The following is a 12,003-nucleotide window of genomic DNA, read 5'->3' on the forward strand; positions in this document are numbered from 1 at the left end:
TCGGTCCGACTCGTGCCGACCCTGACGTGCACTTTGACCCCTTGGACCTTCAAGCCCAGCTGTTTTTTTGGAGTCACAGGTGAGTGTGAAGCACGGCTGACATCAAGCAGCCATCATCGCCCTCACTGTGAGGTCACTTAAACTGTCCTCACAGTCACCGTGACGACGCCAGACTCAGACAGGATGGCAGATCTGAGACTGCGGCCGAGGTCAGATAAGAACGCTCGACCTGATTGGCTCAGAGAGGAGGAGGGAGGAGGAGCGCAGCTGGACCCTGGAACAGACGTGGCCTCTGAACTTTGCTCTTACTTACTCTTCAGCTCTTTGCTTCTGTTGAGACCTTCTGGAGACAAAATAAACTCCTTTAAGTTATTAACATCCACAAAGGGTCAAAGGTCAGCTTTTAAACACACATTGCTCCTAAGACAGAACTTCCTGTTTGTATCATCAAAGATCCTCTGACCCCGACCACCACTGACACCTAAAGACAAACTAATGCACTTTAATCCCAGGATCAGACAAACCCGACAGGAAAAACACGAGGAAGCTATCACAATAAAAGCCACGAACATGCTCCGACTCACTGGATTTGACGGGCGGTTTGAGCTCCTCGCCGTCCACTCGGCTCGTGTCCACGTGGACCAGCAGATGCGTGAGCCGCCTCACTCGGGAGTTAAAGATGGTGGCCCGACTCTTACAGCGGCGAGGCGCCTCCGAGTTATCCAGATATTCACTGAGCAACCAGGACAGAGGGCTGCACGCAGAGGATTCTGGGAACACACAGACATCGGGCCGCTTTAACGAGGTCATAAAATAAAACATCAGAATTCAAGAATTAATAATCTAATCAACGAGGACGACCTGCGGCTGTAACGAGACAGGAAACCATGTTTCTACAGACACGAATCCAAACGCTTCGATCAAATCAACAAACACAGAAAACGAACCTCAAAATACATAATACAGCAAGACAACGTGAACAACTACACACAAAAACCACAACAGATATATTCACGAAGACACCTGTGTGTGTGTGTGTGTGTGTGTGTGTGTGTGTGTGTGTGTGTATGTGTGTGTGTACCTGTGATGCTGTGAACGATGGGGGTGATCAGAGCCTCCCAGCAGGTTCGACCCAGGGCTTCGGCCGCCTCTGCGTCCGACAGGAAACGATCGGCGAACATCTGCTCATGTCTTAGAGCGCTGTTCAGTCTACACACACACACACACACACACACACACACTTTTCCAGATACTTGTACTTGACTAGATGCAGTAATAGAGTATTTACTAGTACTCTAACAATATTTTCAGTGAGTATTTGTACTGCAGCCGTTCACCGTCACGACTGAAACGCCGTTAGAGCGGCTTGGCGAGTTTCTCGTGGTTGCGCAGACACGCTCACAGCGAGCTGGACTGTCATTGGACACGCCCACAGTCTGAGTACACGTGAACGGTTTGCATGTAAAACTTTGTGCTCTAACGTTTCCTGCATCTTTGCTTTCTGACACGCCGTACTTTACAGTACTGTCACGTCATTTTAACAGTATTTCCTGCAGTACTTGTACATGCTAGAGAGCGGCAGTACTCTGTATGCAGTATTCATACTTGTTGAAGAGCTGCAACAACTGCGTCTTGTCCTCCATCACCTCCTGACACCAGGTGTGGGCCTTGGTGCTGTAGAACAGGTAGGTCCGGCAGCACAGCTGCTCCTTGAAAACGGGCCAGAACGTCGGCTTCGGACCGAGAACCTCGAAGCCGTGGACGCGGGTGTCGATACCGCCCTGTGACAGAGAGGGAGGGGTCAGCGAGAGGACGGGAAGCTAAAGGAAGCTGACGTGAACTTGGTCTGACCTGCTGGCACCGCTTGACCCTGATCTGGACGATGGGCCAAAACCGGGTCATGTTCTCCAGCAGAACCACGCGGCTGGCCGACGGCGGCACGTTCACCTGCGGAGACGCAGACGGGACGGGTGAGGGAACGCTCGGAGCGAGCGCAGCACGAATTGTATGGAGACTCGCACTCACCGTGTTGAGCTCCGTGTTGATGTTGGTGGGCTCGTCTCCCCCCAGGACCAGAATCCGGGCCGGCATGTAGCTCGAGTCCTCGCTGGCCACCAGGATGGCGAGTTGCCTGAGCAGAGACACAGACTGTCAGGTGTCAGCGTTACCCGAGTGGCGGGAGTAGACAGCGAGGAGCTGGGGCGCCGCCTACCTGATGATGACGCCTCTGTGCATGAAGATGTTGATGAAGTGCGAGCCGGTGCAGCCGTTGGACTCCCAGTAGGTTTTCGGGTTCTTGTCGGTCAGCTTGTTCGCTCGATGGTGATTGGACGACACCTCCACCTTCTCCCAGCATTTGTCCTCCTTCAGCTCCACGCTGGACCCTGGACGCAGCACAGACAGTTAGAAGCACACCTCCCCCAGTGCGCCAACAGCCCCTCCCACTGCAGATCTAAGGTAGAAAAGCACCACCCGAGGGCAGCGTGAAGCGGCTCTGCTCACGGAGCTCAGCGAGCTGTGAAACCAGAGCGACGCCGATTATCAGCAGCCTCTGAGGAAACACACCACCTGATGCCACCTCCACCTGTGACACTCAGGGCTGGATTTAAATCTGCACCAACAATAACACACACTGTATATAAAAGATGGACATCTGTTCTCCAACCTACAGTGAACACTGAGGGGGCGGCTCTGACTGTCACACTGCATGCTCATTGGTTACTGAGACGCCAGTCATGAGCGAGCTACGCCCGTTTCGCACGGCGGCGGGTGGCTGCCACGCCTAACACTCGACCAGGATTGGACGTTCACTATTCTTTTGTTTTGCGGTGAAACGTCAGGATTTAACCAACCTTGGCACAGATTCCTGAGAAACACGTCGAAGAAGGGAATGTTGATTGGCTGGTGGCTGCGGCGGTGCTCCTCGATCTGCCCCAGCACCATCTGACAGGAAACGGGAAGATGTTACTTTAGAATCAGAATACTTTATTAATCCCGAAGGAAATTAGGGTTACAGCAGGCAGCACGCTAATGGCGCATGCGCACTCACAAAGGAACCTTCTGACCAACTTTACACAAACATCACATTGGGCAGACATGTCAGAAAGGTAGGCTGATAGGAAAAAACAACGAAAATACACTACATGAGGTAAGAGGAGGAGAAAAAAAACTACTCAGACTGAGCTCCTAGTGGGAGAACAGTTTGATAACAGAAAAAACACCTCAGCACAAAAAGCACATGACTATCAACACACCACAGAAACACAAGACAAGCAACAGGGGCGGGTAAAGGGTAAGAGAGAGCCGGCGTAGACAGCGCATCCGGTCCTGCAGCATGTCTGCGCCGGTCCAGTCGACCGCCATCTTCCCTGGTAGGAGACAAGCATCGAAGGCGTTTGGAAAAGGAGGGGAGATGAGTGTGTGCTTATCAGTGTGTGTGTGTGTGTGTGTGTGTGTGTGTGTGTGTGTGTGTGTGTGTGTGTGTGTGTCCAGAGTTCAGCTGAGACAGTGTCCTTCAACACAGCTCAGAACAGCGAACAGCTCATATGAATTTCAAAGCAGTTCTACAGTCCGACACTGGTCTCTCTATCTCCCGTTGGAGCGCCGCGAGCTTTCTATGATGGTATCCAAACTTACGTTCTGTGATGTTGTCGTTGTTTTTGCTCAAAGAGCAGGTTCTGAGAACTCACGACCGCAGTGCACTTCCCCAAGATGTGATCGATCGCTCAAAGGTGTTGTTCGAGCGAGCCCCTCCAGATGTCATCCAGTCTGCGCTCAGAGATCTTATTCTGAGTGTTCACGGCAGCCGTAAGCTCCAAGATCTTCTCCGTGCTGACTCAATGAGCCCATTTTGAGAAACTCACGCCTCTCCCATCATTTCAATCCCAGCGGGCAGCCTTGTGGGGGTTTGAACAGCCGGTTCCGCTTCCTTAATTCTCCGATAAGTCAGGACCAAGCCAGCTCCGATCAGCCAGAACCCTGTTACCATGGTTCCGAATAGTTAGATATCTTCAGCAGTCAGGCTCACCCGAGCCCAGACTTCACGTTGAGAAGGGGTGTCAATTGCATTCAGAGACAGTTGATCCAACCCATAATTCTTCTTTTAGGTTTTAGAGAACAGACTGTGAGAGTGTTCCAGGGAAAAGTAACACAAAAAACACGAGACTAGACAAGGACACAAGAGGCTAAGCAGGGAAGCTAAGGGAGAGGAGGAGGAGAAAAGTGCGACCGCCTTCGCTGAGAGCCAAAGACGAATGTTTGCGTTTGAATCTTTACGTTTGCTTTCAACCGAGCGAGGGTCGTCTCCAGGTGACAGAAGCCCCACCCCCGTGTACCTGGATGCATCCTGCGAGGACGCTGGTGGTCATCTTCTTGTAGAGGCTGGCGTACTTCTCGCAGTCTGTGATGAGGTCTCGGAGCTCGGTGACCAGCAGCAGGTTGGTGCTGTGCTTGTCCAGCGCCTTCACCAGCGCCTCCTTGGTCCCCAGGCGGCACATGACCACGGCGTAGTCTTTGTTCAGAGACGCCAGCCGGTACAGGAAGCGGATGAAGAGCTGCACCACCTGCGGGAGGAAGCGGGAGGTTAGCGGATGTTGGCAGCTTTACCTGTGAGCGCGCTTGGAGCTAGCTGACCTCTCTGTCATTGATGAAGGCCGTCATGGAGGACAGGCAGGGCTCGATGCTCTCGTGCCATGGCAGCACGTCCTCCTGGTAGTTGTCCAGGAACTTGTTCAGGATCCTGCGGGAGCGTAAAGAGCCAATCAGACAAGAGCATCCTCATCAATATTAAACATATTACATCCACTCAGGAAGAAGCTGCACAACGTGACTGAGCTATAAACGTGTGGCGGCGGTGGGAGTGCACACCCCTTTACCAGCACCTGTTGCACCTGAACGCAGCATTTTGATCACTCATCATCAAGGTGAGCAGGGTCAGAGGTCAGCATACCTGAGGATGGACAGCTGGACGGCCCGATCGCCTCGGTGCTGCTCAATCAGACGGACCAGGTCCTGGTAGGTGTCCCGACTGTGAGTCACCTGCATGGAGACGAGACCCGGGGTTAGAAAACACACCTGCGGCGCGTGCACGTGTGCTCATGCGTGCGTCACATCACCTGGCTGCGCTCCTCCTCCAGCTGTGAGGCGTCGTCACACAGCAGCTGCTCCAGCGTCTGGATCACCTCCTTGGTGGCTGTCATCTCCTTCAGACTGACGACCAGCATCTGCAGCTCCGTGTCCTTGAAGTCGAGCTGCTCGCGGCTCTCTGAGCGCGCAGGTTAACGAGCACGAGTTAAAATTAGCACAAATCTGAATGGACTTTGGCGGGAGTGATCAAAGCGTGCGTACCTTTGCTTTCCAGCTTGTGCACCATGGAGATGTGGTTGAGCGCAATGATGGCGAGCATGGTCTCGGCGCGGGACAGACTCAGACACTTCTTCAGGACGCTGGTGACGTCGCAGGCGACCAGCTGCTCCGCGAGGCTCTTGTGGTTGGAGATGAGCATGATGATGACGAGTAGCCCGTTCCTCACAGACGGCACGCAGCTGCACAAAGAAGGCAGTGTCAGAGCGGCGAGCACATGGCGTTAACTGTACTCGCCGAGGCAAAAGTCACTCACCCTTTTGTGGTCAGCATGAGGTCGATGGCGGCCGGAATGGCGTCCAGCAGGCCTCTGGAGCCCTCGGGCGTGGCTGAGCCGATGCTGGCAAAGATCTCCAGCATCATCTGGGTGCCTGACTCTGAGAGCGGCGGGCTGCTGCCTACGCTGCGCAGGTCATGTTTACTGGCGCCCGTGATGACCTTCAGAGTCTGAGAGGGGGAGGAGCCAGTCAGGAATCATTTCACAGCAAAGCGGCAGATGAGCAATGACCAGAAGTTTTCTCACCGCCAGCGCCAGCTGCTGCACATGCACCACGCCCGAGAACTCCTGCATGCAGGACAGGATGGCTTTGACCCCACCCTCGGTGGCGAAGGAGACCCTCCACTCATACTTGAGCATGAGGAGGTGGGTCAATCGGAGCGTGCTGACGACCACGTCTTTGGAGGCGGAGCCGAGCAGCTCCACCAGCAGCTTCAGCACTTTGTCCCTATGAGAGTAACACGCCGTCACCTTCTACTTCCTGCCAAACACTATCACAACCGGCGCCCGCCAGCGCAGCAGGTCAAGTTTTTACGGTAACGCCACAAAGAAATAAGGTAATCTGACCGCGTTTGTGACGAGACTCCGCCCACATACCGAGGGTGAAGGTTAACATCGGGACGACACAGGAAACCGCTTGGCGGTGTCTCACCGTACAGTCTGGGCCGAGTCACTCCTCGTGGCGTTCTTCTCCTGCGTCCCCTCCACCAGCCGGGTGAGGAAGAGGACGGCGGCGAGCTGCTGGGTGTGGTCTGAGCCCGACCCGCCCTTCTTCAGGACGTCCACCACCTCCCCCAGCTTCTCCAGCACAGTCTTCTTGCCTTGCACCCGTGGGTTGTTAAACACTGCAGGAAAAGAACACAGGTGAGTAACAGCTCGCTCCGATACCTGAACCAAGTCTGGAACAGGCCCCGCCCCCACCTTTCATCTTGTCCTCCAGGTCGTCGGGGTATTTGCTGACGTCCTCTGTGGGTAGGTCACTCTCCGTCTCCGAGTTGCAGCAGCCAGAATCCACAGGAAGCTCTTTCTTGGCCTTTTTGGAGACGGAGCCCATCGCTGAGGACGAGGAGGTCGAGGCAGACGAGAAGCCCTGCCCTCCTCCGCCACCTCCACCCAGCCCGGACGAGCTTTCAGCTGCAGAGACGCACAAACGAGCACAGTGAGACAAGGGTGTGTCGAGGACGCGCCTTACGAGAGGCGTGTTGTTTGTTTTCTTACCCAGCAGCTCTTCGTCCTCTAGGCTGGCTCCGCCTCTCTTCAGGTAATGTTTGGTGAAGGCGTGGGAGCACAGCAGGTCGCCGAGGCACGACGACGGCAGCTTCTGCTTCAGGTAGTGCAGCAGCTTCTTGGCCACGTCTCCGGGCACCGACAGGCCGATGAGAGACGAGTCGTCCAGCTCCGCCTCCTGAGGACAGACGTGGTGACAATCAGGCTTTTCAAACCACAAACCCGGATCACATTTCACCGCAGACAAGCCAGGCGGCCGCCATCCCGCCCTCAGGCTCAGGTTGTACCATGTGACTGGGAGGCGCCCTCGCTCACCGTCGCTGCGATAAACTCTGCAGACTGATTTTTATTTTCAGAGAAAGTTTCAGCTTCTCGCACAGCGACTCTTATCAAAGGACATCAGGTGATTTAGCGGCACTCTTACGTCACAGGCAGCTGACGGTCAGATCCTCTCACCGCAATGATCCGCCTCCCCGCGCTCTGACTTTAAACCTCAAAGACGAAGGGGTCTCCTACCTGGTCGTCGAGGCTCTGCAGCAGGACGCCGTTGACCTCCTGCTGCTGCTTCGGCTCCAGTTTCTTGATGAAGAAGAGGATCTCCCACCACTCGGCTCTGCTCAGAGTGACCGGCTCCGTGTTCAGACCCTCGGACAGGTAGGGTAGAGAGTAGAGACCGCCGGGAGGCTTCGAGAAGAAGGTCTGGCTCACTGAGAGAAGAAGAGATGTGCTCAGACTGCGGAGGAAAGCAAAGGAGCAGCGGACAGTGCTCGGCTCTTACCTGCTGAGAGTTTGAGCGTCTCTGTCAGCGAGGAGGCCTTCTCCTGTGTCTCCTTCTCAGCCTGACTGCTGCTGCCGCTCCCCAGGATCTCCACCATGTGCCAGTGGACCCAGTAAGTCCTGGACAGGGAGTTCCAGTACACCTGAACACAGCAGAGAGCGGGTCAGAAGCAGGCTCAGGTTCACGCTGATCCGAGTGGAGTTTCTAACTCAAAAATAAGAGAACGAAATGTGGATGCAGCTCCGTGTACTCAGAGTGCTTTTATTCTGAAAGTATTCACAGCATTAAGCAAGCAAGCAATTTATTTATATAGCACTTTCAGATCAGCTGAACACTTGACATGCCAAACATGATACATTGAACATGTTAAAGAATAAGAAAAATAATAAAAATTAAAAAAATTAAAATGACATTTAAAACAATAAAATCAGGGTCAGACTGTGTCATAAGCCAAGGAGTAAAAATGGGTTTTAAGATGCGTTTTAAAAGTGGACAGTGAGGGGGCCTCTCTAATGTGCTGGGGCAGAGAAGGCCCCGCCCCCTCTGAGCTTCCTCTTGGACCTGGGTACCTCCAGGAGCAGCTTGTCAGCTGACCTGAGAGACCTGGGGGTGAGTAAGGATGCAGAAGCTCAGAGAGGTAAGTTGGGGCAAGACCGTTTAAGCATTTAAAAACAAACATGAGAATTTTAAAATGAACTCTAAGATATACAGGCAGCCAATGGAGTGAGGCGATGATGGGAGTTATGTGCTCTCTTGTACGAGTTCTGGTTAAAAGTCATGCAGCAGCATTTTGGACCAGCTGCAGACGAGAGAGAAGACGCTGACTAACTCCACAATACAGCACATTACAGTAATCCAAACGAGATGGAATAAAAGCATGGATTACTGTTTCAAAATGCGGCCTGGATAAAACAGGTCTTATCTTTGCCAAACGCCTTAAATAATAAAAACTGGACTTGACAGTAGCCCTAATTTGACTGTCTAATTTAAAATCACTGTCCATCTTAAAACCCAGGTTAGTAACAACAGGTTTAAAATACTCTGCCAGGGGTCTCAAATCAATAGACGAGGGTTCACAAGGTCCACTGAGACCAAACAGAATCACCTCAGTTTTGCTTGAATTACATCTTAGAAAGTTTAGGGACATCCAAGATTTAATGTCTTCTAGAGATGCTAGAAGTGGCTTAATAGCAGTGGAAGGATATTCCATGCCTTCTGAGGATGGTTCCCAGGGGCTGTAAATATAATGAAAAAAAGCAGAGGTCCTAAAATTGAGCCCTGCGGGACCCCAGACTGAAAGGCGGCAGAGGAGGACTCATACCCTGAAAGGTTAACACTAAAAGTTCTGTCAGAAAGATAAGACCTAAACCATTTCAAGGCAGTACCACGAATGCCTGCAAGATGGTGCAAGCGAGACAGTAAAATGCTACAGTGGTCTACAGTGTCAAAGGCAGCTGTTAGGTCAAGAAAGACAAGAACAACATGATTACCAGAGTCACAGGAAAGGAGGATATCATTAAAATCCTTTAAGAGTGCTGACTCCGTGCTATGAACGTTTTTAAAACCTGATTGGAAGACCTCTAGGACACCATTCTCCTTTAAAAAAAAAATCCATCAATTGGCAATGTACAATTTTTAGACATAAAGGACAACTTAGAGAGAGGCCTGTAGTTAGCCAACACAGTGTGGTCCAGGACAGGTTTCTTAAGCAAGGGTTGTACTATTTATTTATTTATTTATTTTCCGCCTTCGTTGTATATTGGTTTCTCTTCTTCTTACTTTAGCACCTTTGTGGTTCAGCTACCCAATTTCGCTGTGCAAGAAATTGCACAATGACAATAAAAAGCTCTACGTCTACTGCTGCATGCTTTAAATTAGCAGGGACTACACCAGATATTAAACTGCTGTTCATAACAGTAAGAACAGCCTGGCCTATGCTAGGAAAATCTCCTTAAAAAATTGTGGTGGGACAGGATCATTTGGGGAACCAGTGGGCCTCAGGTGGCCGACCACATCCTCTAAATAAGAAAGAGTCACAGGCTCAAACTGGTTAAAAACAGCAGAGCAAGGGATCGAGACAGAGGGGTCGGACTCAAACCAAGCACACCATTGTTTTTCTTGTGACATTACCAATAAGTTTGATGTGTCACATGACCCTCTTCCTATTGGAAAAACAAAAGTTATCCAAGATGGCCGACTTCTAAATGGCCACCATGGTCACCACTAGGGCTGCATGATTAATCGTTAGAAAATCGCGATCTCGATTCATACTTATGTGCGATCTCATTTTCAAATGACAACGATTAAAAAAAAAAAAAAAAAAAAAAAAAAAAAAAAGACGACGACGATTGTACCGCATTTTGATCTGGGACGTACTCTGCATGAAAACAAGCGCTCACTCTTCCTGCTCAACAAATGACAAGGGCGGAGCCTTATACCACGTGATACAGAAGCTGTGCTGTGTGATGCTAAAATTAGCAGGAAAAAAACAACGGAGCGCACGTCAGGGATGACGAGAAAGTGACAGGAGAAAATCCGTCCCGGTCAACCACCCAAACATCAATAACGGGAACCTTATACAGCGAACTCAAAGAAATTACGGAGGCTATCACTTATCACCTGAACAAAGATATGGCTCCCATCAACACTGTGCAAAACGAGGGATTTAGGAAAATGATCAACACCCTAGACTAGGGGTGGGTTTTTATAATCGATTTATCGATTAAAATCGATTCTGGCTTGGATAACTTAAAATTGATTCATTAAAATCCTGAATCGATTTTTTAATATAAATTTATTTTGCCCAAAATGCCAGAATTTCTGGTGAAATCTCACAAAATTTCAACAACCACCAAACAGCTAAGACAGTAAATGAGAGCAGGAACACGGATTCTGCACAAAGACAAAACCCGTGGATCAGAATCAGTTAGATGTCGCCTTTCTCACAGTCGGGGCTGGAAGCCGACAGCTCGCTGATTCTGATCTGGGCCTGGTGGCGCCAGTGTCCGGCAGCCTCACCTCTGTCAGTGCGCCCCAGGGTGGCTGTGGCTACAATGTAGCTGCCATCACCAGTGTGTGAATGGGTGGATGACTGGATATGTAAAGCGCTTTGGGGTCCTTAGGGACTAGAAAAGCGCTATATAAATACAGGCCATCTGTCGGTGGGTCGGCGCTTTGTGTTCACGCCCTTTATGCGCTGATTCTAAAGCTGTTAGTTTTATCTCTCTCCAAACAATATTGACCGAACCAGCAGCAAAAGAAGATCCAAACTACGCTTCACATAAACATCGTCATGTATTCACTCTGACTTTTGCTGTTTTGCTTCAACCACGATGCACAGCTCTCTCTCTCTCTGTACTTCAACTTCAAGAACAGTTTCCCGTCTAAAAATCTGTTTTCTTCATTATTCGCTTGCTTGTTATGCACAAGACTACGTTGTATACAGCGCTGTCGGCCGACGTTTTTTTTTTCCGTTTTATATACTTCCAAAAAGAAAACCTAATTTCTGCCGTTCAATACTGAACAAATTTAAACTTTTAAAATTATGCAAAATGCAAAATGCTTAGCCGTGTCTCTAATAAAACCGCTGTAACGTCAGAGGTGATGTTCATGTGTTGATTAATGGTTTTCTTTTGTTTTTGATGTACTGCAGAATATTTTTATAAAATCCCAGGCCAGGAAAATCACCTTCATGTTTTTCTGTGTTTTATCTTCAGCTACTTTGACACAAAGGCATCTGCTGTGATGCTCACACCTGTGATAAAGTCTTGCGTGTGTCAGCTTCCTTTTTATAGATACAAAAATATGTAAATGTACTGATCTGAATTATATTATTTCTGGCTGTCAAAATTTCCAAGATTCAAATCGAATTAAATCGAATCGTGGAACAAATCGATTCGGGACCTTGTGAATCGGCATTGAATCGATTCTAGAAATCAGTGACGATACCCAGCCCTACCCTAGACAAACGCTACACAGTGCCGTCCCGCAACTATTTGTCTATCGTTGCACTACCTGCTCTGTACACGCAGCGTCGAGCAACGGTGGAGACGGAATTTCAAGCAGTACAACATTTTGCGGCAACAACAAAACGTGAGACATTTGTTGTTTTTATGTTTATTTATTGTTTTCATGTTCAGTCTCAACTGTTACGAAGTTGATGTGCAGTTAATAAGTGCGATAAATATTTATACTGGAAAAGAAAATCGTGAGAGAATCGTGATCTCAATTCTAAGCCAAAAAAATCGTGATTCTCATTTTATGCAAAATCGTGCAGCCCTAGTCACCGCCCATCTTGAGGAGTTTGCCCCCTCACATATACTAATGTGCCACAAACAGGACTTTGATATCGCCAACCATT

The 12,003-nt window shown here is 50.1% G+C and overlaps 1 protein-coding gene across 3 annotated transcripts in view; it reads right to left on the reverse strand.

Moving 5' to 3' along the window:
• Positions 1-12,003, reverse strand: part of cul9 (cullin 9) — a 28,687-nt gene that overhangs the window by 11,096 nt on the left and 5,588 nt on the right. The window contains exons 5-24 of one of the 3 annotated variants that reach the window (XM_085295960.1): positions 7,644-7,785; positions 7,382-7,572; positions 6,857-7,043; positions 6,560-6,772; positions 6,291-6,483; positions 5,885-6,086; positions 5,618-5,808; positions 5,347-5,543; positions 5,115-5,263; positions 4,949-5,037; positions 4,633-4,738; positions 4,335-4,562; positions 2,853-2,943; positions 2,213-2,384; positions 2,026-2,131; positions 1,852-1,947; positions 1,606-1,781; positions 1,082-1,209; positions 585-770; positions 314-340 (exon numbers count right to left, since the gene is read on the reverse strand). In XM_085295960.1, coding sequence (XP_085152086.1) covers positions 314-340; positions 585-770; positions 1,082-1,209; positions 1,606-1,781; positions 1,852-1,947; positions 2,026-2,131; positions 2,213-2,384; positions 2,853-2,943; positions 4,335-4,562; positions 4,633-4,738; positions 4,949-5,037; positions 5,115-5,263; positions 5,347-5,543; positions 5,618-5,808; positions 5,885-6,086; positions 6,291-6,483; positions 6,560-6,772; positions 6,857-7,043; positions 7,382-7,572; positions 7,644-7,785 — 3,070 coding nt within the window. Of the gene's footprint in view, positions 1-313; positions 344-584; positions 771-1,081; positions 1,210-1,605; positions 1,782-1,851; positions 1,948-2,025; positions 2,132-2,212; positions 2,385-2,852; positions 2,944-4,334; positions 4,563-4,632; positions 4,739-4,948; positions 5,038-5,114; positions 5,264-5,346; positions 5,544-5,617; positions 5,809-5,884; positions 6,087-6,290; positions 6,484-6,559; positions 6,773-6,856; positions 7,044-7,381; positions 7,573-7,643; positions 7,786-12,003 lie in introns of all 3 variants that reach the window. The other 2 variants (XM_085295959.1, XM_085295961.1) reach the window with 2 other exon arrangements.

Source organism: Mchenga conophoros, linkage group LG13 (assembly GCF_057382185.1).
Source record: "Mchenga conophoros isolate Kocher_MC1m ecotype Shallow Benthic linkage group LG13, M_conophoros_male_GT1.1, whole genome shotgun sequence".
Lineage (NCBI taxonomy): Eukaryota > Metazoa > Chordata > Actinopteri > Cichliformes > Cichlidae > Mchenga > Mchenga conophoros.